The sequence below is a fragment of the Hyperolius riggenbachi genome, chromosome 7, assembly GCF_040937935.1.
Source record: "Hyperolius riggenbachi isolate aHypRig1 chromosome 7, aHypRig1.pri, whole genome shotgun sequence".
In the NCBI taxonomy this organism is placed as follows: domain Eukaryota; kingdom Metazoa; phylum Chordata; class Amphibia; order Anura; family Hyperoliidae; genus Hyperolius; species Hyperolius riggenbachi.
In genome coordinates this window covers 165,689,375-165,716,488 of record NC_090652.1, presented here as the reverse complement: position 1 = coordinate 165,716,488, position 27,114 = coordinate 165,689,375, and the positions used below count along the sequence as shown (strand labels likewise).

The 27,114-nt window shown below is 45.7% G+C and overlaps 1 protein-coding gene across 2 annotated transcripts in view; it reads right to left on the bottom strand.

The window, feature by feature from the left end:
• LOC137524699 (dynein axonemal heavy chain 7-like) overlaps positions 1-27,114 on the bottom strand; it is a 565,826-nt gene that overhangs the window by 468,371 nt on the left and 70,341 nt on the right. For both annotated transcript variants that reach the window (XM_068244848.1, XM_068244849.1), the window contains 2 exons: positions 23,920-24,103; positions 4,229-4,408 (listed from right to left, as the gene is read on the bottom strand). In XM_068244848.1, coding sequence (XP_068100949.1) covers positions 4,229-4,408; positions 23,920-24,103 — 364 coding nt within the window. The remainder of the gene's footprint in view (positions 1-4,228; positions 4,409-23,919; positions 24,104-27,114) is intronic.

Sequence of the window (27,114 nt, the reverse complement as noted above, 5' to 3'; positions counted from 1 at the left end):
TTTTTACTCCTAACAGTGCTCTTATATTGTACTTGTCAGTTGTATTTAGTTACAAGCCAGTGAGTCATTGCTGTAGTCACTGTAGTCAGAGTGTACTGGTGATTAGTGTGTTTAGTGCAGGCAGGCAGGTTCAGAGTGCTCACTTGTATTCAGCTAGCCAGTCATACACTTCAGCTACTACTTACAGTCACACTGCCACTGCCAGTGCTGGTCATTCATTAAGTGTCGTGAGTGACATTGTGTACTGTGCTCACTGCTCACTGGTATTATTCATCTCAATTGGCAGTGATACCCTTCACTTAGGTTGTACTACTGTGCTTACTGCTCACTGGTATTAATCATCTCATTACCCAGTGATACCCTTCAGTTACGTTGTACTCTGCTCACTGCTCACTGGTATTAATCATCTCATTACCCAGTGATACCCTTCAGTTACGTTGTACTGTGCTCACTGCTCACTGGTATTAATCATCTCATTACCCAGTGATACCCTTCACTTAGGTTGTACTACTGTGCTCACTGCTCACTGGTATTAATCATCTCATTACCCAGTGATACCCTTCAGTTAGGGTGTACTCTGCTCACTGGTATTATTCATCTCATTACCTAGTGATACCCTTCACTTAGGTTGTACTGTGCTCACTGCTCACTGGCATTATTCATCTCATTTGGCAGTGATACCCTTCACTTAGGTTGTACTGTGTTTACTGCTCACTGGTATTAATCATCTCATTAACCAGTGATACCCTTCAGTTAGGTTGTACTGTGCTCACTGCTCCCTGGTATTATTCATCTCATTACCCAGTGATACCCTTCACTTAGATTGTACTGTGCTCACTGCTCACTGGTATTATTCATCTCATTACCCAGTGATACCCTTCACTTAGGTTGTACTATTGTGCTCACTGCTCACTGGTATTAATCATCTCATTACCCAGTGATACCCTTCACTTAGGTTGTACTGTGCTCACTGCTCACTGGTATTATTCATCTCATTTGGCAGTGATACCCTTCACTTAGGTTGTAGACAAGACAAGACAAATAACATTTATATTGCGCTTTTCTCCTGGCGGACTCAAAGCGCCAGAGCTGCAGCCACTAGGACGCGCTCTATAGGCAGTAGCAGTGTTAGGGAAACTTGCCTAAGGTCTCCTACTGAATAGGTGCTGTCTTACTAAACAGGGAGAGCCGAGATTCGAACCCTGGTCTCCTGTGTCAGAGGCAGAGCCCTTAACCATTACACCATCCAGTACTGTACTGTGCTCACTGCTCACTGGTATTAATTATCTCATTACCCAGTGATACCCTTCACTTAGGTTGTACTGTGCTCACTGCTCACTGGTATTAATTATCTCATTACCCAGTGATACCCTTCACTTAGGTTGTACTGTGCTCACTGCTCACTGGTATTATTAATCTCATTACACAGTGATCCCCTTCACTTAGGTTGTACTGTGCTCACTGCTCACTGGTATTATTCATCTCATTACCTAGTTATACCCTTCACTTAGGTTCTACTACTGTGCTCACTGCTCACTGGTATTAATCATCTCATTACCCAGTGATACCCTTCACTTAGGTTGTACTACTGTGCTCACTGCTCACTGGTATTAATCATCTCATTACCCAGTGATACCCTTCACTTAGGTTGTACTGTGCTCACTGTTCACTGGTATTAATCATCTCATTACCCAGTGATACCCTTCACTTAGGTTGTACTACTGTGCTCACTGCTCACTGGTATTAATCATCTCATTACCCAGTGATACCCTTCAGTTACGTTGTACTGTGCTCACTGCTCTCCCTAACGATCGGCCATCACACGAAGAAAACCGGCAATAGCATTTTAACCCACTGTATCTTCTGATTATTTCTCCACATAATCACCTCCTTTATGTAAGCATTTATCATATATTTTGCAAGGTTTCCAATCCCTTTGTTGTTGTAGCATCACATGCCTCATCTATTAGTTGGGTAGATAGGTGATGAGGGGCTTGGTGAACAGCTACTGGCATTCTGCAGTCATGTGACAAGCAGCAAAGGGAGAAAATATATTGACCTGACAGATGCAAGTTCAATTACACAGAAAGAATACCTTGCATGGCAGATACAAGCATTACTTTCTGGATGACCGTCATTTATTGGGTTATCCAGACATGTTTTCATCCACACTGCCTGCAAAAAAAAAATATATATATATATATATATATATATATATATATATATATATATATATATATATATATATATATATATATATATATATATATATATACTCACCTACAAGATTATTAGAAACACCTGTGCTGTGCAATTTCTCATTAATGCAATTATCTAATCAACCAATCACATGGCAGTTGCTTCAATGCATTTAGGGGTGTGGTTCTTTCTTGTCAAGACAATCTCCTGAACTCCAAACTGAATGTCAGAATGGGAAAGAAAGGTGATTTAAGCAATTTTGAGCGTGGCATGGTTGTTGGTGCCAGATGGGCCGGTCTGATTATTTCACAATCTGCTCAGTTACTGGGATTCTCACGCACAACCATTTCTAGGGTTTACAAAGAATGGTGTGAAAAGGGAAAAGCATCCAGTATGTGGCAGCCATGTGGGAAAAAATGCCTTGTTGATGCTAGAGGTCAGAGGAGAATGGGCCGACTGATTAAAGCTGATAGAAGAGCAACGTTGACTGAAATAACCACTCGTTACAACCGAGGTATGCAGCAAAGCATTTGTGAAACCACAACACGCACAACCTTGAGGTGGATGGGCTACAACAGCAGAAGACCCCACCGGGTACCACTCATCTCCACTACAAATAGGAAAAATAGGCTACAATTTTCACGAGCGCACAAAAATTGGACAGTTGAAGACTGGAAAAACGTTGCCTGGTCTGATGAGTCTCGATAGAGTCAGAATTTGGCGTAAACAAAATGAGAACATGGATCCATCATGCCTTGTTACCACTGTGCAGGCTGGTGGTGGTGGTGTAATGTTGTGATGGAAGTTTTCTTGGCACACTTTAGGCTCCTTAGTGCCAATTGGGCATCGTTTAAATGCCAACAGGCTACCTGAGCATTGTTTCTGACCATGTCCATCCCTTCATAACCACCATGTACCCATCCTCTGATGGCTACTTCCAGAAGGATAATGCACCATGTCACAAAGCTCAAATCATTTCAAATTGGTTTCTTGAACATGACAATGAGTTCACTGTAATAAAATAGCCCCCACAGTCACCAGATCTCAACCCAATAGAGCATCTTTGGGATGTGATGGAAAGGTCCTGTCCTGATGTGCATCCCACTAATCTCCATCAACTGCAAGATGCTATCCTATCAATATGGGCCAACATGCTCTCAGCACCTGGTTGGATCAATGCCACGTAGAATTGAGGCAGTTCTAAAGGCGAAAGGGGGTAAAACACCGTATTAGTATGGTGTTCCTAATAATCCTTTAGGTGAGTGTGTGTGTGTGTGTATATATATATATATATATATATATATATATATATATATATATATATATATATATATATATATATATATATATATATATATATATATATATATATATGTTTATTAAATGAAATGTTACTTGGATATACATTTATTGGTGGTGTGCATGAGTGTTTACTTTACAAGTTTAATAGACTCTAAGTAAAACAGTGGCACATAGTGGAAAGGCGTATGTTTATGTAGAAACTTCACCTATTCGTGGTGTTATGTTTGTGAGCTGGGCATGGCTACACTGTGTGGCTAGCTGAGGGTGTGGGCAATGACATCACATTAAGAAGCTGTACACATTAGCAACTATGGCATTTGCTCCGTGTCACACTGTGATTTTATAAAGTAGTTTGGATTTATCTGGATGGATAGATGCCATGGTGATTTTTAATTTTTTTAATTTTTGCTTTTCTTTTTTTAATAGCCTAATAAAGGGGCTATGTGTGCCTACAAAGCTTACCACAAAACTTAACCGTAACTAATTATAGTTATTTGTCATATTTTGGCAAAAACTACTTGTACTGATCTATTTCAGGGACCAAAAAAGAAAAAAAAACCTTTAATGAGCTTGAACCAAGTGACTGATTACTTTCAGAGAGCAAGCAGGGCTAAGAAATAATATATCTGTCACTTGTTTTGTTAAGGTAACTAATTGCATTCCCCAGCTAAAAAAAAGCACACTTTTCCCAAGATGATTTGAATATATGAAAGTTTAATGCACTTACCCACTCAGAATACAGCCTTGTTTCAACTCGTGGAATAAGGCTTACTGCTTTAATCATCACATCATAAACATTCAGCAGCACAATTTCATAATCATTAAAGTCAGGTTCAAATTTTATTGAAATATTGTCAAGAATGAGCCTCATTATAAAACCTGGATGTTCATAGGCACGGACTGAATCCTGCAAAATAAACAAACACTTTGAAGTAAAAAAACACTGAAAATAATTCTGAACAGGGTTTCTGTATGCCTGTTCCATATTACATCCTAACTTGCTAAAGTATTGTCAGATATACAGTATAGACACCTTCACTTCATTAGTTTATATTTACTGTGGTATAGAAATTTGCCATGCAATCACTATTTTCCAACAAAGAGATGTTAAAATACATTTGAAAGCTTATCTCACATTGTTGCAAACTGGCATTTTTAGATGTAAGATTTACTGTAAGTATGAATATAAATATGTTAGCCAGTGGTTTTATCTATTATTATTATTATTATTAATAATATATTTTTTTTCGTTAAACATAGGTTCATTTATTGAAGTTTGCAATTCAAGGTTACATGCAGAGTATAGCATTGTATTAGAATTGAGAAAATATACAAGTAGTGTATATAAAGTAGCATAATTACATATCATTCAGAATTTAACAGAGGGTACTAACGCACATATCAATCATATTTAACATGTATTTATGAAACATGTTTAAGCTGGTTGTTGTATGAAATAGTGTAGGGTTAACCGGGGGAGTTGAAATGAACCGGGTCAAAAACAGGTAAAAGATTAATAGTAGTTGTTATAATCCAATCACCTTACATAGACAAGCAACAAGCATTAGAAATGTTATACAAATGGATTTTTTAACCTTCTTTCCCATATAAGACAGAATTTATTGGGGCATTACCTGTGTTTATATACCAGTTGTTTATAGGGGAGGGAGGTTTTGATTCTAGATTTCCACTCTGTGATTTTGGGGCATGTGGGTGACATCCATCTGATAGCTATACATTGTCTGGCTGCAAATAAAGTTTCCATTAAGAATGCTTTGTCGAATTTATTCATGTCAGGATTAATAATGTTGAGAATGCATGATTTGATGTCAAGAGTAACAGGGGAGCCCACGCGGTGGTGTAGAAAGTCGGTTATTTGTTTCCAGAACGCAGCTAAGGGAGGACACTCCCACAGCATGTGCAAAAATGAAGGGTTTTTACGTTTGCATTTGGGGCCATTTGGTGAGGCGCTTGGAGAATACTTGGCTACTTGAGATGGTAGCAGATAGCTCTGATGTATAATGTAGAGCTGAGTCAGTTTATCGCGTACACATGGCGGGATAGACTTGGAGGTAAGTAGACATCCTTCCCATTCCTCCTCGTCTATTTTTATGCCTAGGTTGGTCCAATTATTGCAAGTGGAAGTGACTAATTTTTGGGATTGAGGTTGAAGCAGTAAGGAGTATAAGATACCAATTTTGTGTTTAACAGGCCCATCTTTAATATTTTCTAGTATTAATGAAGTGCCAGTCATAGGGAGTCCCATTCGGAATTGAGCTTTTAGAGCATGGGACAATTGCATATACATAAACTCGAGTATGTTTGGGAGTGAATATAGGTCTTTCAGGTGGGAAAAAGGGACCAACCGAGAGCCCTTTATGATCTGTCCTAAATATGTTATACCCTTATCTGCCCATAATCTGGTGTTTTGTAATTTGGTTAGTTCAGGCAAGAGAGGGTTATCCCACAACGGTGTGTAGTGTTCCCAGTTTGTAGAGGGGAGAATATTAAATGCTTTGGCCCATACTCTGGATGCTTGGATAAAGATGGTATTGTTAGAGTTGTGTGGACAGACGTTACCTTTTAAAAGACTAAAAGGAAGATTACAGTTTTCGTTAGTAGCCTTATATCCCAGTAGTTCTGGGGCATAGGGGGAAGGGTCTGTGAACCAATTAGGCATGTGTTCCAGTTGCGATGCTGTATAGTAAAAAAACTGGAAGTGCCATACCACCAGCTTCTGAAGGGCATTGGGGTATAGTGTGTTTGAGTTTAGCACAAGATTTCCCCCATACTATAGAAAGAAGGAATGAGGTGAGTTTTTTTTTAAAATGGCATAGGGATGTATACAGGGGAGTTATGTAGAATATAAAGAATTTTTGGAAGTAGTACACTTTTAATTAAGTTTATGCGGCCTGCTACTGAGAGGGGTAGTTTGGTCCAGACTACCAGTTTCTGTTGTGTTAATTTTAGGAGAGGAGCTACATTGTCTTGGTAATACAACGTGGGTTTTGCTTGGACTGTAACCCCTAGATATTTAAATAATGTTGTAATTTGTAATGGGCAGGGAAGTGGTGTAGTGGAGACTTTGGGGTCATCAATACCCAGAATTGCTGACTTACTCCAATTGATTGATAGGCCGGAAAACAGGCCTATTTCTGTTATGATGTCAAAGGCTGCTTTGAGGGAGGAATGTGGGTCAGCTAAATAAAGGATAGTGTCGTCTGCATATTGACTTATTTTCTCTTCAATTGTTCCTATACAGAGACCTTTAATAAGAGGACTATTTCTAATCTTACAGGCCAGGGGTTCAGCGGATAATGCATATAATAGTGGGGATAGGGGACAGCCCTGGCGGGTTCCTCTAGGAAGGGGTAAATGATTTCGAAATTATTGAATTTTTACTAACTTGGGCCATGGGGTTGGTGTAAAGTAATTTAACCCATCTCATGTAATTGTCACCGAAGCCAAATCTGGCCAGAGTGGCAAACAAGAAGGGCCACTCCACCGCATCAAACGCTTTGGCTGCATCGAGAGTGACCACACAGCGTGCGCCAGAATTAGTGTGTTGGGCTTGTAGATTAGCATATAGTCTACGAATATTTAGTGCTGTTGTTTTCCCTGGCATGAAACCCGTCTGGTCACTCTTGACGAGGAAAAGTATGACCTTGCTTAGGGCTCTTTCATACCAGAGCCCTTTACTGCGTTGTAACGCAAAGGCAGTTAAAGTGGTCTAACACCCAGCATTTCAACTTTGCTTTAAAAGATTGCTTACAGCTTATAAACTATTATGCCAGATTTTTTTTTCAGCAGAAATTCACTGAATGGATTAAACATGACATTTTAGTGCTGCATTTAGCTAGAATCCTCCTCCGTGCTTGCTTGTTTAGTTACAAATGTATCTATCTACAATGTAACAAACAAACACTGCTCTGAGAGAACAAAGAGGGCTTCCCCGGCAGGCTTTTCAAAGGTCTATTTGTATTCCAAATAAAGATACATTTGTAACTAAAAGATAAGAAGGCAGGGCCGAGCCTGGGCGGGTGCTGCGGGTGCAAGGCACCCAGGCGCCTGCCTCTGAGAGGCGCCGCCCGGCCCCGCACGCCCGGCCCCGCTCTCCCCCTGTGGCCGCCGCCACTGCTTCAAGCTCCCTCCCTCTAGCCGCCGCGTCAGACCTCGATCAGGCGGGCGGGCACTAGGACCTAGCACGCCGCACTGATATGCGGAAGTGACATCACTTCCGCATATAGAGCGGGTGCGTCCGGCGCCCTTTTCCTGGTCGGGGCGCCCGCTGATTGAGGTCTGACTAAGGGCTGCTGAAAGGTGAGGGGGGAGCGGAGGAGGGAGCGGCGGCGGCGGGGCGCGCTCCTGTCACTCACTACCTATCCTGGGCACAGATACCCCCTGGCTACCTATCCTGGGCACAGATACCCCCTGGCTACCTATCCTGGGCACAGATACCCCCTGGCTACCTATCCTGGGCGCAGATACCACCTGGCTACCTATCCTGGGCACAGATACCCCCTGGCTACCTATCCTGGGCACAGATACCCCCTGGCTACCTATCCTGGGCACAGATACCCCCTGGCTACCTATCCTGGGCGCAGATACCACCTGGCTACCTATCCTGGGCACAGATACCCCCTGGCTACCTATCCTGGGCGCAGATACCACCTGGCTACCTATCCTGGGCGCAGATACCACCTGGCTACCTATCCTGGGCACAGATACTACCTGGCTACCTATCCTGGGCACAGATACCCCCTGGCTACCTATCCTGGGCGCACATACCCCCTGGCTACCTATCCTGGGCGCACATACCCCCTGGCTACCTATCCTGGGCGCACATACCCCCTGGCTACCTATCCTGGGCGCACATACCCCCTGGCTACCTATCCTGGGCGCACATACCCCCTGGCTACCTATCCTGGGCGCACATACCCCCTGGCTACCTATCCTGGGCGCACATACCCCCTGGCTACCTATCCTGGGCACAGATACCACCTGGCTACCTATCCTGGGCACAGATACCACCTGGCTACCTATCCTGGGCGCACATACCCCCTGGCTACCTATCCTGGGCGCACATACCCCCTGGCTACCTATCCTGGGCGCACATACCCCCAGGCTACCTATCCTGGGCACAGATACCACCTGGCTACCTATCCTGGGCGCACATACCCCCTGGCTACCTATCCTGGGCACAGATACCACCTGGCTACCTATCCTGGGCACAGATACCACCTGGCTACCTATCCTGGGCACAGATACCACCTGGCTACCTATCCTGGGCGCACATACCCCCTGGCTACCTATCCTGGGCGCACATACTCCCTGGCTACCTATCCTGGGCGCACATACCCCCTGGCTACCTATCCTGGGCGCACATACCCCCAGGCTACCTATCCTGGGCACAGATACCACCTGGCTACCTATCCTGGGCGCACATACCCCCTGGCTACCTATCCTGGGCGCACATACCCCCTGGCTACCTATCCTGGGCGCAGATACCACCTGGCTACCTATCCTGGGCACAGATACCACCTGGCTACCTACCCTGGGCACAGATACCACCTGGCTACCTATCCTGGGCGCACATACCCCCAGGCTACCTATCCTGGGCACAGATACCACCTGGCTACCTATCCTGGGCGCACATACCCCCTGGCTACCTATCCTGGGCGCACATACCCCCTGGCTACCTATCCTGGGCGCACATACCCCCTGGCTACCTATCCTGGGCGCACATACCCCCTGGCTACCTATCCTGGGCGCACATACCCCCTGGCTACCTATCCTGGGCGCACATACCCCCTGGCTACCTATCCTGGGTGCACATACCCCCTGGCTACCTATCCTGGGCGCACATACCCCCAAGCTACCTATCCTGGGCACAGATACCACCTGGCTACCTATCCTGGGCGCACATACCCCCTGGCTACCTATCCTGGGCGCACATACCCCCTGGCTACCTATCCTGGGGGCACATACCCCCTGGCTACCTATCCTGGGCGCACATACCCCCTGGCTACCTATCCTGGGCGCACATACCCCCAGGCTACCTATCCTGGGCACAGATACCACCTGGCTACCTATGCTGGGCGCACATACCCCCTGGCTACCTATCCTGGGCGCACATACCCCCTGGCTACCTATCCTGGGCGCACATACCCCCTGGCTACCTATCCTGGGCACAGATACCACCTGGCTACCTATCCTGGGCGCACATACCCCCTGGCTACCTATCCTGGGCGCACATACCCCCTGGCTACCTATCCTGGGGGCACATACCCCCTGGCTACCTATCCTGGGCGCACATACCCCCTGGCTACCTATCCTGGGCGCACATACCCCCAGGCTACCTATCCTGGGCACAGATACCACCTGGCTACCTATGCTGGGCGCACATACCCCCTGGCTACCTATCCTGGGCGCACATACCCCCTGGCTACCTATCCTGGGCGCACATACCCCCTGGCTACCTATCCTGGGCGCACATACCCCCTGGCTACCTATCCTGGGCGCACATACCCCCTGGCTACCTATCCTGGGCGCACATACCCCCTGGCTACCTATCCTGGGCGCACATACCCCCTGGCTACCTATCCTGGGCGCACATACCCCATGGCTACCTATCCTGGGCGCGTATACCCCCAGGCTACCTATCCTGGGCACAGATACCACCTGGCTACCTATCCTGGGCGCACATACCCCCTGGCTACCTATCCTGGGCACAGATACCACCTGGCTACCTATCCTGGGCACAGATACCACCTGGCTACCTATCCTGGGCACAGATACCACCTGGCTACCTATCCTGGGCGCACATACCCCCTGGCTACCTATCCTGGGCGCACATACTCCCTGGCTACCTATCCTGGGCGCACATACCCCCTGGCTACCTATCCTGGGCGCACATACCCCCAGGCTACCTATCCTGGGCACAGATACCACCTGGCTACCTATCCTGGGCGCACATACCCCCTGGCTACCTATCCTGGGCGCACATACCCCCTGGCTACCTATCCTGGGCGCAGATACCACCTGGCTACCTATCCTGGGCACAGATACCACCTGGCTACCTACCCTGGGCACAGATACCACCTGGCTACCTATCCTGGGCGCACATACCCCCAGGCTACCTATCCTGGGCACAGATACCACCTGGCTACCTATCCTGGGCGCACATACCCCCTGGCTACCTATCCTGGGCGCACATACTCCCTGGCTACCTATCCTGGGCGCACATACCCCCTGGCTACCTATCCTGGGCGCACATACCCCCAGGCTACCTATCCTGGGCACAGATACCACCTGGCTACCTATCCTGGGCGCACATACCCCCTGGCTACCTATCCTGGGCGCACATACCCCCTGGCTACCTATCCTGGGCGCAGATACCACCTGGCTACCTATCCTGGGCACAGATACCACCTGGCTACCTACCCTGGGCACAGATACCACCTGGCTACCTATCCTGGGCGCACATACCCCCAGGCTACCTATCCTGGGCACAGATACCACCTGGCTACCTATCCTGGGCGCACATACCCCCTGGCTACCTATCCTGGGCGCACATACCCCCTGGCTACCTATCCTGGGCGCACATACCCCCTGGCTACCTATCCTGGGCGCACATACCCCCTGGCTACCTATCCTGGGCGCACATACCCCCTGGCTACCTATCCTGGGCGCACATACCCCCTGGCTACCTATCCTGGGTGCACATACCCCCTGGCTACCTATCCTGGGCGCACATACCCCCAAGCTACCTATCCTGGGCACAGATACCACCTGGCTACCTATCCTGGGCGCACATACCCCCTGGCTACCTATCCTGGGCGCACATACCCCCTGGCTACCTATCCTGGGGGCACATACCCCCTGGCTACCTATCCTGGGCGCACATACCCCCTGGCTACCTATCCTGGGCGCACATACCCCCAGGCTACCTATCCTGGGCACAGATACCACCTGGCTACCTATGCTGGGCGCACATACCCCCTGGCTACCTATCCTGGGCGCACATACCCCCTGGCTACCTATCCTGGGCGCACATACCCCCTGGCTACCTATCCTGGGCGCACATACCCCCTGGCTACCTATCCTGGGCGCACATACCCCCTGGCTACCTATCCTGGGCGCACATACCCCCTGGCTACCTATCCTGGGCGCACATACCCCCTGGCTACCTATCCTGGGCGCACATACCCCATGGCTACCTATCCTGGGCGCGTATACCCCCTGGCTACCTATCCTGTGCGCACATACCCCCAGGCTACCTATCCTGGGCACAGATACCACCTGGCTACCTATCCTGGGCGCACATACCCCCTGGCTACCTATCCTGGGCGCACATTCCCCCTGGCTACCTATCCTGGGCGCACATAACCCCTGGCTACCTATCCTGGGCGCACATACCCCCTGGCTACCTATCCTGGGCGCACATACCCCCTGGCTACCTATCCTGGGCGCACATACCCCCTGGCTACCTATCCTGGGCGCACATACCCCCTGGCTACCTATCCTGGGCGCACATACCCCCAAGCTACCTATCCTGGGCACAGATACCACCTGGCTACCTATCCTGGGCGCACATACCCCCTGGCTACCTATCCTGGGCGCACATACCCCCTGGCTACCTATCCTGGGGGCACATACCCCCTGGCTACCTATCCTGGGCGCACATACCCCCTGGCTACCTATCCTGGGCGCACATATCCCCAGGCTACCTATCCTGGGCACAGATACCACCTGGCTACCTATGCTGGGCGCACATACCCCCTGGCTACCTATCCTGGGCGCACATACCCCCTGGCTACCTATCCTGGGCGCACATACCCCCTGGCTACCTATCCTGGGCGCACATACCCCCTGGCTACCTATCCTGGGCGCACATACCCCCTGGCTACCTATCCTGGGCGCACATACCCCCTGGCTACCTATCCTGGGCGCACATACCCCCTGGCTACCTATCCTGGGCGCACATACCCCATGGCTACCTATCCTGGGCGCGTATACCCCCTGGCTACCTATCCTGGGCGCGTATACCCCCTGGCTACCTATCCTGGGTGCATATACCGCATGGCTACCTATCCTGGGCGCATATACCCCCTGGCTACCTATCCTGGGGACATATATCCCTGGCTATATATTCTGGGGACACTGTCTGTTTGTCATTATGTGCATTTACTGGTGAAAATCTCTCTTATGTGCATTTGCTGGTAAAAAGCTGTCTTCTTATGTGCATTTGCTGGTGAAAAGCTGTCTTCTTATGTGCATTTGCTGGTGAAAAGCTGTCTTATTATGTGCATTTGCTGGTTAAAAGCGGTCTCTTGTTATGTGCATTTGCTGGTGAAAAGCGGTCTCTTGTTATGTGCATTTGCTGGTGAAAAGCGGTCTCTTGTTATGTGCATTTGCTGGTGAAAAGCGGTCTCTTGTTATGTGCATTTGCTGGTGAAAAGCGGTCTCTTGTTATGTGCATTTGCTGGTGAAAAGCGGTCTCTTATGTGCATTTACATGGGGAAAAGCTGTCTCTTGTTATGTGCATTTACTTGGGGAAAAGCTGTCTCTTATGTGCATTTAGTGGGGAAATTTTGTCAGTAAAAATAATCTTTTGTCAGTAAATTTTTAGGTATTTGTCAGTAAAAAAATAACGTGAAAGGTTGGCAACACTGGCAGGCTGCGCGGCGCAACGGGAAAGATACAGGCAGCCCACCTCACGCTTGGGCTTGGCGGGGGGAGGAGCCTATGACAGCGAGAGTAGGGTGGCCGCAGGCAGCCATAAATACGCAGTGTGTGACTGTGTCGCACTCGCAGAGCCTCTCAGCCTGAGTCAGTCCAGAGACTAGCAGACTCGCAGGAAGCCAAAGCCAGCCAGGAGCAAGCCCATGGAAGAGGGGTAGGAATGGGGTATCACATGCATGCGGAAAGAGGTGGAAGGTGTGGGTGTGATTAGGCAGGACACTGGTGTGGTTATGTGGTTGGGCGCGGTAAATTTAACCACTTCCATAGGCGCCAGAAAAAATCTTGCACCCAGGTGCCAGGCACCCCAGGCTCGCCCCTGTAAGAAGGGATGCGGATTCCTAGTTGAATCCAACACTAAAATGTCATGTTTAACCCATTCAGTGAATTTCTGCTTAAAAAAAAATCTGGCATAATAGTTTGTAAGCTGTAAGCAATCTTTTAAAGCAAAGTTGTAATGCTGGGTGTTAAACCGCTTTAATAAAGGTAACATGAAAGTCCATAGACTTTCATTTTACCTATCACACCCGACGCTGTGCTTCGGTACGTTGCGGTTCCAACGCACCCAGGAACGTCGATCCGCTGGGAGCCGGCGTTTTCCGTTGGGTTCAATTAATAGCTACCGCCACTGATTGTGTTGCACCGCAGATACCTGACGACGCTTCAGGCTATCAACGTGTGCAGGAGAATGGCTCCTGCACGCGTTGTCTGGTGTGAAAGGAGCCTTAGTCTTAAGGCTAGTATCTTTGCTAAATTATAAAAAAAATTGAACTGTACAATGTAGAGGATACAAACAATATACTGTATACACACAATGTATGACACAAACAAGGGGGATGCAGATAATACACATGATTACAGAACACCCCATAAAAAAACAAATCTGTGTTTGTTGTTATACACTGCAATTGTCATCAGAGATTATTATGAAAATAAACAATTTCCTCAAGCTTCCAATTTTAATTTTCAGGAAAATTAATAGAAAAGCAGCAGAGAGACTGACCTATTTACCTGCTCAGCAAATCTTGTGATGTCTAGGGTAAAAAATATTGAATAGGTTTGCTATGTGTTTGGTTGTGTCTCAAACCTCTAATACTGGTTCTACCTCCATCAGCCTGGAACAGACACAGGGCAGCTTGAGCCTAATGGCCCATACTCACGAGGGACTTTTGTCGCCTCAACACGCGGCGCGCGCGTGTTGCGGCGACAGGTCGCCCGTGAGTATGGGCCGCCGCACACGCGCGCCCCCCGAACTGTCGCCCGCCGCTCTTGTCGCCATGCGATTGAAAGTTTCAATCGCATGGCAACAGTCGCCGCTGCCCCCCCGCCGCAACTGTCGCTAGTCCGCGTGAGTACGCGGACTAGCGACAGCAACCTCCATGTAGGTACATGGAGCTTCCGGCGGGGGGAGGAGGAACGTCAGCGACAGCTTCCGCCTTGCCGCTGGTCCCTCTTCCGCGTGTGTACGCGGAGGGACCTGGCGAGAAGCTGTCGCCGGCCTGTCGCCCACACGCTCACGTGTGCTGGCGACAGGCCACATTTCTCGCCCGTGAGTATGGGCCTTTAAGCTGAGTACCCACCACAAGACCAGCAGAAGATGGACTCGGGGAAAATACGGCGGCCGCAACACGATGGGCCCACATTCCCCGATCCATCTTCTACCGCTGGAACATACAACAGTGTGAAGCGATTGCAGAACTTTGCGTGGGAGTCTACGGGAGTCGTAACAATCATCTGTGAGGTTATCTGTTATGATGGTAGCAACTGTCGCATGTCATAAAAAACGATTGTGTCATTGTGAGAGCATACACACAGACGCAAAATCGTGAAAGCAATCATTGGTCACAAAAAAAAGTTGCCTGTCACAAAAAAAAATTGCCGCAAAAATTGCGTTTTGAGTACGGACCTTAAGCAATCAATATGCGGCTGACATCCAGTGAAAATGGAGATTCACTATATTAGGTTACATTTGTCTAATTTAAAATTGTCTAGTTTTGGTGTGTCTGTGTGGCTCCAGCATCCTCAGCTCTCTGCTCCTGGCTGACAAAGAGGGGGATCTGACATGGCTCAATGTGTTGTGAGACCTTTTTCTTTCTATCAAGTCAAACAGGTCTGGTCATTCTCCTCTGACTCCTTGCATTAGCAAGGTACTTCTATCTGAAGAGGTGTCCATTTGTTGTACCATGTGGTGCTTATTTTTTGTACCATTGTGAGAAAGCTCTAATGACTTTTGTGCATTAGAAACCCAGGAGTTTGTTAGTTACAGATATAACAAAACAGACTGCCTAGTATAAAACTCCCAGAGATCTGATTTTTTCACCGTCTGGCGTACCACATGAATGCTAACTGAAGCGCCTGACCTGCATCTGCAGAATTTTACGCATTGCACTAAGGTCACATGATTAGTTGTTAGACAGTTGTTTGAATAGTCTGGTGTACAGGTGTTATGAGAAAGTATCCTGCCGCTTTCCATACTTTTAAAATGCAATGGACCAGATGACCAAAACTTTTTTCCTGACTTACTTACTTTTTCCTCAACATTTCTATAAAATTACCACATTAAAGGGAACTGAGCACATTCTCTTTCACTGGAATCTCTCCTGGCATAGAAGCTGCCATGTTCCCCCCTTCCCTTCTCACATTCCTTATTTACAGAAGTCAGAGATGCTATCTTGACACTTTGACACACACAATGTCTTTGAAGAAACAGACCTAATTACTCACCCCCTTTGTTAATGAAAAGGTATTGTTTACGTCTTGGTAATTAGCTCAATAAAACAATTAGCTTCCTGAAGTCTCTGTGGTTGGGGACGGTTGGGCAGGCCTGATGAAACAGGCTAATAAAACTACTTTGAATGTAAAATACAAGGTAAAATGAAAGTTTATTTTAATAATGAAACAGATTGTTGGCATGTATTTTTCATGTGCTGTAGAAATGTTCTGAGTGCTAAAAAAGGTGCTCGGTTCACTTTAAAAGCAAAAAACAGTACTTAAAATAAGTCGTTCCAAATTAACTTAACTTTCATATTATTTTATTACCTTATTTTAGTACTTTGATTGTTGAGGACACTAAAGGTATTACAAGTGCAAGTTCTGGTTGAAAAGTTGTGAATCTTTGTTGCTCATTTGTGGAGGTAGTTATGAGAACACTGTGCAAGTGTTTGTGCACAACATACATCCTTGCGTCTAAATCTGCATTAGGACCACCCTATCTTCAGTATTCTGTCACATTGAGCTGAAGTTCCTTGTACTTGGCAGATGAAGACAAACTGCAGCCCAGGTATGTCATAGAATTTTTAACTAAACCTGGCTAAAATGGTAGTAAAAGTCTTGAAATGTTACAGCAAGAATACAGCAATTAAAAGATTAGGCATGCTAGTGTTGTTCAGTGGTGGTAGCACTTTAAGGTCAGCATCAAATAAGAGGCTGATGACGCATGTTCTAGGTGACCATCCACCAGTTATAGATGCCAAAATTGCAAAGGCTAAAAAAACTATTGCAAGAAGGTTAAGTTTATGTGAACTTTAATGAACTTGGTATCTCATTCAAATGAACTAAACACATTGGCCTCAATTCTGGTAGGGTTTACGAGCAAATTACTGCATGCGGTAAGGACATTTAGCAATTCTGGGAGATTCTAGTCACGTTTTACCACAGCCAATACATTATGTGGTAACTTACATTAACCGATTTACTGAAAATCGCTATTCTTAAGGAAATTAGGGGGCATGTTAGCACATAATTTACTGATCAGTTTAAGACCTGCCTGTACCTGGTGATAAAGTCAATGGCCTCACTTCTGGTAGCTATGTATGGTAAATATTTTTTCATCTGTAAGATACCTCATGCAGTATTTTCCCCCTTTTAAAAAAAAACACTTAAAGATTATTCTGCATTTCTGATCATGTGGTAAAAAGTGTGGTAAAACGTGCTGTATTTCAGCGGTAGGCAAGTCTTTAATTGTCTTCCATAAGTCAGGATAGTCTTTGGAAGATGTTTTTTTGAGGGGTGTAAGGTGTATTTGACTATGTAGCAACCTATGAAAAGTATATTTATGGGCATTAGAGATGGCTCAAACTTCCGATTTTGGGTTCGCGCACCTCGAACGCGAACTTCCGCAAAAGTTCGAGTTCGCGCGAACCATGCAAACCGCAATAGACTTCAATGGGCAGGCGAACTTTAAAAACTACAAACACCGTTTCTGGTCACAAAAGTGATGAAAAAGATGTTTAAGGGGGGCATGGCGGAGTGAGATACACGGCAAAAGTCATTGGGAAAATTATGGATTTGACACACAGCAGGATTATAATCCTTAAAGGGCAGAAATCACATTGCATTCCTAAATTGGAGGCATAAAGTGCTTGAAAACATCTTGCGTGTGTATACATGGATCAGCAGGTAGTTTAAGTAGTGTACTGCTTCACACTGACAGACCAAACTCAGTGTGTAACGCACCACAAACAGCTGTTTGTGTAGTGATGGCCGTACTGGACTGGTGCGCGCGATGGCGAGAGTGCAGGCGATGGCGGTTTTCAAGCCCATATGGTCGGGCTGAGGTAGCTCAATGACAGAACAACAGTGACTGTCCAGCTGATCGAATTTGGTCTGACCACAATGAAGCAACAACCTGATTATCTTGGGTCAGGTGTGCCCCCCAACACGCTCATATAGGTCATTGCTTCATTGTGATACGTAAGCCCCTTCACCGCGGCAAGGTAACGATCACGAAGGGGAATTGACACTTGTGTTAGAAATCCGATATTGCTGAAAATATTGTGTAAACAATGGGATATTAATAAAGACAACAATACCAATTTCTCATAAGTTCTAGATGGTCGTTTGGCAAAAGAATACACATCAACAACAGTATAAATAAAGTTTATATTGCAAGTGGTATTTGCGATACAGGTACAGATACTGATGAACTACAGAAAACAACATGTACAGAGAAATCCAACTATATAAACACATAAAGCTTAGGAAACAATGCCCACAATGTATACATTAATATATATCATTAGTGCAGCTTCCCAATTTATCCTAAAATACAGCCCACAATACACAGACCCATTACATCTTACCATTAGCCATGATTTCCAGCTAACAGCCTCAGCAGCAGATTCCAGCAAAAGGCCACTTGCCACCCCAGCAGATCAAAGAACAAAAGCACCCAAAGCCACATGGTCAAAAGACTCTATATACTTCTTGACTCCACCCCCTCACTACACATCACTTCCCTTTAGGAGGCTCAATGTCATTGGCTGAAAGGATGCTTTTCAGCAGATTTAAACTTTATCTCCGCCTAAGGTCAGTTAACAGGAAGTGAAGTCTTTTGTCTTAGAAAAGATGTGGAATGGCTGCTCAACAAAAGCAAGCTGAGAAACACACAGTCCATTTCTTACACTTGTACATGCCTTTTGTTTTGTTGTTGCAGCCGCAGTGCAGCTAGAAAAATTAGGCAGGCATGTACACGCAGCAGAAAAATTATTATTCTTTTTGTTAGCGGCCTTAAAAATTCAGGAATCCACCTGGAGTCCTGGACCCTGTTGGTGGTGGCGGAGAAGGCAGTCAAGCGCCCTGCAGGCAGAGATGCTGTGTGGGGGGACTGACTTAGTCTTGGGGCAGGCAGCAGCGGCCAGAAGGCAGGCAGAGATGCCGTGTGGGGACTGACTTAGTCTTTGAGCAGGCAGTAGCCCTCTGGGATCCATGCCTCATTCATTTTGATAAAGGTGAGGTACTGAACACTTTTTTGACCTCGGTGACTTTTCTTCTCACCGACAATGCTTCAAGCTGCGCTAAAGATCCTTTCTGACAGGACGCTTGAGGCAGGGCAAGCCAGAAGTTGAATGGCAAATTGTGACAGCACTGGCCACAGGTCAAGCCTGCACACCCAGTAGTCCAGGGGTTCATCACTGCTCAGACTGTCGATAGTACTTTCTCTATCATTGTTAAAGCTTAGATTTTATTTTTGTATTACTTTTTCTGCTGTCTGTTCAGTTCCTTCAACGAGAATCTGTTATGGAAGGCAAGTCTGCCATTCATTTAACTGTGTGATAAAGTTTCCATGGTACTTTCTCAGTACCATGGGTGACCACGGGTAACGGAACGGGAATCAGGGTTCGCTTCCGATCCGGAGTAGGAGCCTGAGAAACGGCTACCACCACACATCCAAGGAAGGTAGCAGGCACGGCACGCAAGTCCAGGCTCAGGAATCTAGTGACGAAAAATAACAATACAGGAGGACTCTTTCAAGGCCCTGCTGTATAATAATGAGACAATACACTTGAAATGCTTTAACGAGAATCTGTTATGGAGGGCAAGTCTGCCATCCATTCAAGTGAAAGGTATGCACTGACTGCCAGGTGTAATACAATGTGCAGTCATAGATGCAGTGAAAGGTATGCACTGACTGGACTAATACAGTGTGCAGTCACACAGATGCAGTGAAAGGTATACACTGACTGTTGGTATAATACAATGTGCAGTCACACAGATGCAGTGACTGCTGGTATAATACAATGTGCAGTTACACAGATGCAGTGAAAGGTACTGACTGCTGGTAGAATACAATGTGCACTCACACCGATGCGGTAAAAGGTATACACTGACTGCTGGTATAATACAATGTGCAGTCACACAGATGCAGTAAAAGGTATACACTGACTGCTGGTATAACACAATGTGCAGTCACACAGATGCAGTGAAAGGTATACACTGGCTGCAGGTATAATACAATGTGCAGCCACACAGATGCAGTAAAAGGTATGCACTGACTGCTGTATGATGATGAGACGAATACACTTGAATTCCTATAACGAGAATCTGTTATGGAGGGCAAGTCTGCGATCCATTCAAGTGAAAGATATGCACTGACTGGTATATAAAACAGTATGCTGTCACACAGATGCAGTGAACGGTATGCAGTGCCTGGTGGTATAATACAATGTGCAGTTACACAGGTGCAGTGAAAAGGTATGCACTGAATGTGCTGGGCCTGGCACAATATAGCAATTAGCAAGGGCCAGCTACAACAGACAGGGCTGTATATGCAGTGCCAGTGAGCCACACAAAAAAAACCACATCACAAGAACATTAGCTCTCCAACGAGCTTTTTTTGTGGTGCTTTTCAGCAACAAATATCAGCAAGGAGCAAGCTAACAAGAACTCCTAAGTAACGCTTTCCCTATCTTTCCAATGTCTCTCCCTTCTCTCACTAAAGCAGGCAGCAGGGGTCCAGGAGGGAGTGCAGCCTGATTGGCTGCCATCTGCTGACTGTGATGTAGAGGGTCAAAGTTTAGCCCAATGATGTAGTATAGGGGGCAGTCGAACTCGCTATATGTTCGCGTTTCGACGCGAACCGCGTTGTTCGCGTGAACAAGTTCGCCGGGAAACCGTTCGGGCCATCTCTAATAGGCATCCCCTATAAAAAAATCCAGTAAATATTTGGAGTTTTATTTCTACGTATCTTTTCTATAACACTGCCTGAATAGGAACTCCACTAAAAACATCAAAATGCATACAAATTGACTTTACCGCCAGGTACAGGCAGGTCGTAAACTGATCGGTAAATTATGTGCTGACATGCCCCCTCATTTCCATGAGAATAGCAATTTTTGGTAAAATTAATGCAAATTACCACGCGCTTTACCGCATTATTTACCACATGCGGTAATTCATGACTAAAATTTACCACATGCGGTAAAACAAGACTAAAATCTACCAGAATTGCTAAATGTCATTACCGCATGCAGTAAATTACTGTATATGCAGTAATTTGCTCGTAAACCCTACCAAAATTGAGGCCAATGTTAATTATGGCAGGTGAGTAATTTGGCACCGGCAATAGCCAGAGCACAAATTACAAGAAACCGGTGAATTTGGGCGCCATCTGTTGGGGAACTAAAAAAAGGTCAGTTAGAGCAGGGTGAGCCATCTTTCCGCTTCACCAGTGCCCAAATTTCCCTGCAATGCTTTTAGATGAGTATGTCACGGAACAGTATGTTACTTGTCTTTGAATCCTTTCTGAAGCATTTAAAAACGTGTTGGACATGAATTATGCTAGTCCCACAATAAAAATGTTCCTAGTCTGTGAAACCATCAGACTCTGAAAAAGTAAATCTGACTCATTACTTTTTAATCAGCTTTCGTACACAGATTAGGTTAGTAAGAGTTATAACCTATGAAAAGCATTTGTGCACTGTGGCCAATGGAGAAGAATCATAAAAACTTGTCTGCTGGAAAATCATGAAGCAGCTATATCCAGACTCCAGAGCAATTAACCTCCTTGAGAGTCTTGTGCTAGTTGGATTACAGCATGCTGATGCAAAACAGACACAAAAATGCACTGTACATCTTCCCCTGCTTTTCACCCTTTTCTGGGTCATTAGGGGAAGTGAGCATCACTGTAGTGTTTATCTCTCTTCTGTCCAGGTCACAGGCTGTGGTGTGATTGTCTGCTCTTCTGTGCTTCCAGTATGGTCTGTCAGCAATTTGCTCTGGGCTGAGGGCTAAGGACACACAGCAGACCCTGATAGCAGAATGGATTTATGACCCTGTCAACTATAAATAAAGCATGGGAGGAGGGCAAGCTCTGGGGTAGCTAGCATCACAGAACATAATGCACTGGTAAGCAGAAAGGCGATCATCATAATAACAGTACTGAATACAGCAATTTCTGACATATTTACATGTTTAATAAGTATACACTCCTGCACTTTATTATCTGCTATATACTCACCCTAATGAGGAACTGCAATGTCAAATAGCAGAGCATAAATAATAAAATTAATCAATTTCACATTATTTATTCTGGTTTCAGTATCAAAAACACTTCTTTTATCTAATATCAGTATAAATTGCTATATATTGATATATTACTTCATCTGTAAAACAAATGGAGGGGAGGCAGGGAGGGGGAAAGAGAATGTGTACATTCTCTCCCCCCCCCCCCCTTCATTTGTTTCAAATGGTGGAGATTGAACCTTTCATTCTCCTTTAGCATTTGACTGAGCATAGCTTTAGTATTAGCATAACCCCACCCATAAGAGTGATTCAATTTGTAGTGTCCATTTATTTACATGGACCAGCCCATTAAACATATTCAGTTTTTGCCCAGCATCATCTTTCACTACCCCTTCCTTGCATTTATCTTCCCCACCCTTGTTTAACCTAATAAAGTTTATTGCGATTAATCCATACCACTTCATGCCGATTGGCCAATTTTTGACACATGTCATGCTTCTATGTTTATAAATGTATAAATGTAACCACCGCCATATTGCTTTTGATTGATCTGAAGAAACGGAGGTTCCTCCGTGAAATGCATCATCTCCAATGCCAATACACCTCCTTAAACATTTTCATAGCCTTGCGCAAGTTTCTCCTTTGTAAGCCGCTGCGCTGCCCAGCAACGGCTAGACGCTTGTTTCTTCTTGGGCAGAGCGAGCAGCAGTGCTGTGTACACCCAGGAGCTGCTCTCTCGCTGTCTCACCACGGAGGGGAGAGCTGGCGTTCTGGAATATACACTGCCTGCTGCAGACCATACCACTGGCTGGGACCTGCACCAATCACCTACTGCGGACCCTCTACCTTGGAAGCCCACCCGGAAAGCCTGTTTCCCGTCTGTCTTAAAGGGGACACATGCTTATATTGGCTGGACACCGCTGACAGCCAATACTTTCCAGGTGAGACCTGTCCTGGATAGGACAGTGACTTTTACATACTATTTAGTCTCTCAGAGCGCTCCTTTCTGTTGTTTTGCAGTTCTTATATCAATTAAGGGCACTATTGACAGATCAATTAAGGACACTATTGACAGGAAAATACAAGTAGAAGAGACCATGACAATAGGGTACCCTAGTAAAGGTATGCTGAAATGATGTAGACAGTTGCTGCTATTGTTTCATGTAGCTTCATCACACACAAGCAGCTAGTTGCTAGAGACTAATGACATGAAATTACAGGTGGGGAAGAACTAGGGATGGTGGTTTTGGAGCTAGGCCAATGTGATGAGATCTGATTGTAATGTCAGTGTCTTATATACTGTAGCAACATAATACACTAGAAACTGCTGTCGTATGCCACAAGGACTATTTTACAATGGCTGGCATACAGAAACAGATATAAGCCCGGTGGAACAAGAATTCGTCTGTGGCAAAATATAATTAGATTTTTTTTTTTTATGGAACACTAAAGTCTATTTCTGATAATGTCCACTGATCTTACTATTAGACCACACTTAACTGTGCTGAAGGTTAACCCTTTGTGTGCTCCCAGGAATCACAGAAAATAAGTACTGCAGAATCTCTGTAGGAGTTCTATAAGTTGTAACAAAAAATGTTTTTCTTTGAAGGTTACTGTGCAGTTACCTATTTTTTAGAGCAGAGAGGAAGTTCTGAGTTTAGGTCCACTTTAAAAATATACTGTCCAAACATTGTGCACGGTTTACATAGGTGCTTAGTGGCCAAGCTTAATTTTGGATGGTGCAGTGTGCACATAAATATTATAGAAGAAGAAAATGTGAATTGCCAAATAAAAGCTACCGGAACGATTTTTTGTGATCGCAGGCTCAATTAATACAGATAAATATCACACAAGCCACGGTTCAGTGGAAGTGCAAATATGTAAAACAGCACCATTCATAAGATATCTGATAAAATGTTAAAAGCGTCTACTCACTGGTGGCTGTATAATCAAATCTGTGTAATCCTGCATGGATGCTAGAGCAAGACTTTGCAGCTGTTCCGTCATTAATGTGGCAACACAATTGAAAAAAGATTCAAGTCTCTTATGGTTGCTATTGCTGGGGACTTGCTTTCTTTTGTTACCTTGGTAATATATATTCTGAATTTCTGGAAACCACCTGCAAAATAATGATATTATACCAAGTAAGAAAACAAAACAACAGCCATACAATGCAACTGCTTAATAGTAGAAATGTAACACTTTAAAAAGAACTCCACTGTGCGCCATTTGATTGCATGGGTGGAGATGCATGGCAATATGATAGTCACACTCAGCTTGGTTAAAGTCCTCCTAGAATTCAGCAGTTGAAATATCCACAGGCTTGTTTTCTGCATACTGTATGTTAAGAGCACCACAATAATACTTTGATGGGAGGATTTAGTCAATCAACTAAATAGATCAGAACAAGTGGGAGCTCCCAACACATGAAAAGCAACAGAATGTGGAGTGAATTAAAATGGAATGACTTTAGGATCACCTTTACAACAGTGAGCTTAAAATCAACAACTCATCTCCAACTAAGCCACTACATGGCACTGTACAAAAAATACTCATCACACACTTTTTTTTAGATTTTAACTTAAAGGTAACATTCTTACCTACTCCTGTTAGACACAATTTTGCTCACTAGAATGAGCCTGTGCCTTTAAAACTATTATTTAACATCAGAAACACATGTCTATGGTAACATATACTTACTGACTGGACTTGCTGCCCATACCTAAAGCGGATCCGAGATGAAAAACTAACTATAACAAGTAACTTGTCAATATATCTTATCTATCAGCTTCAACAGTATATGATTACTTCTTCCTGTGGTACAATGACAGCAGCCATGTTCTGCTTGTAAACATTACCCATAGGCAAGCTGCTCTGCATCACCACCCTTCAGCCTGTGAAAACTTCACTCCCCTCTCCTCCTCCCCTCTGCCTCTGAAATCTCTGGCTAGTAACCTCCTCCTCCTCCTGCCCAGACTGAGCTCCCATATGCCCTTGCTACATGGGTCTCAGAGTGCCTAGGTGCTGGAGGAGCTGTGGGCGAGGCTTGTTTAGTTTATAGGGAATTGGGGTATTTAAAAAAAAAGTATTTGGCTTGAGGAATGCCCTATAAACTATATGTAAGGAACACAATTATGCAATGAGTAAAAGTTTATCTCGGATCCACTTCAGAAAATTTCAACAACCATGGCATCTCCTAGTTGTGCAGCAACAGGTTCCCTGTGCCTGATCCCCATGCAACTAATCCCCGGGGGCAGTTTTATGGGGGATCAGGGAAATTAACCAAATAGAAATATCAGTTTCAGTGTTTGTGCAATTTGACAGTCTGCAGGGCAGGGGCGTAACTAGAAATCACTGGGCCCCCCTGCGAATATTTGGATGCCCCCCCCCCCCCCCCCATAGGTGCCAAATAATCGTAATGGGGCAGCGTTTCACTGTAAATTAATTGTACAGTGGGCAGTATTTTACCAGACAATCGTAATGTGGGCCAGAAAATCGTAATGTGGGCAGAGTTCACCAGAAAATCGTAATGTGGGCCTTTAGAAAATCATAATGTGGGCAGAGTTTACCAGAAAATCGTAATGTGGGCACCAGTCACCAGAAAATTGTAACGTGGACAGCATTCACCAGACAATCGTAATGTGGGCAGCGTTCACCAGAAAATCATAATGTGGGCAGAGTTCACCAGAAAATCATAATGTGGGCAGAGTTCACCAGAAAATCGTAATGTGGGCACCAGTCACCAGAAAATCGTAACGTGAGCAGCAGTCACCAGAAAATTGTAACGTGGACAGCATTCACCAGACAATCGTAATGTGGGCAGCGTTCACCAGAATATCGTAATGTGGGACAGAAAATCGTAATGTGGGCAGAGTTCACCAAAAAACTGCAATGTGGGCAGCAGTCACCAGAAAATCGCCATGTGGGCAGCAGTCACCAGAAAATCGCCATGTGGGCAGCAGTCACCAGAAAATCGCAATGTGGGCAGCAGACACCAGAAAATCCTAATGTGGGCAGCAGACACCAGAAAATCCTAATGTGTGCAGCAGTGACCTGAAAATCGCAATGTGGGCAGCTGACACCAGAAAATCGTAATGTGGGCAGCAGACACCAGAAAATCGCAATGTGTGCAGCAGTGACCAGAAAATCGTAATGTGGGCAGCAGACACCTGAAAATCGCAATGTGGGCAGCAGACACCTGAAAATCGCAATGTGGGCAGCAGACACCAGAAAATCGTAAGGTGGGCAGCAGACACCAGAAAATCGCAATGTGTGCAGCAGTGACCAGAAAATCGTAATGTGGGCAGCAGACACCTGAAAATCGTAATGTGGGCAGCAGACACCAGAAAATCGCAATGTGTGCAGCAGTGACCAGAAAATCGTAATGTGGGCAGCAGACACCTGAAAATCGCAATGTGGGCAGCAGACACCAGAAAATCGCAATGTGTGCAGCAGTGACCAGAAAATCGTAATGTGGGCAGCAGACACCTGAAAATCGTAATGTGGGCAGCAGACACCAGAAAATCGCAATGTGTGCAGCGGTGACCAGAAAATCGTAATGTGGGCAGCAGACACCAGAAAATCATAATGTGGGCAGCAGACACCTGAAAATCGTAATGTGGGCAGCAGACACCTGAAAATCGCAATGTGGGCAGCAGACACCTGAAAATCGCAATGTGGGCAGCAGACACCAGAAAATCGTAAGGTGGGCAGCAGACACCAGAAAATCGCAATGTGTGCAGCAGTGACCAGAAAATCGTAATGTGGGCAGCAGACACCTGAAAATCGTAATGTGGGCAGCAGACACCAGAAAATCGCAATGTGTGCAGCAGTGACCAGAAAATCGTAATGTGGGCAGCAGACACCTGAAAATCGCAATGTGGGCAGCAGACACCAGAAAATCGCAATGTGTGCAGCAGTGACCAGAAAATCGTAATGTGGGCAGCAGACACCTGAAAATCGTAATGTGGGCAGCAGACACCAGAAAATCGCAATGTGTGCAGCGGTGACCAGAAAATCGTAATGTGGGCAGCAGACACCAGAAAATCGCAATGTGTGCAGCAGTGACCAGAAAATCGTAATGTGGGCAGCAGACACCTGAAAATCGCAATGTGGGCAGCAGACACCTGA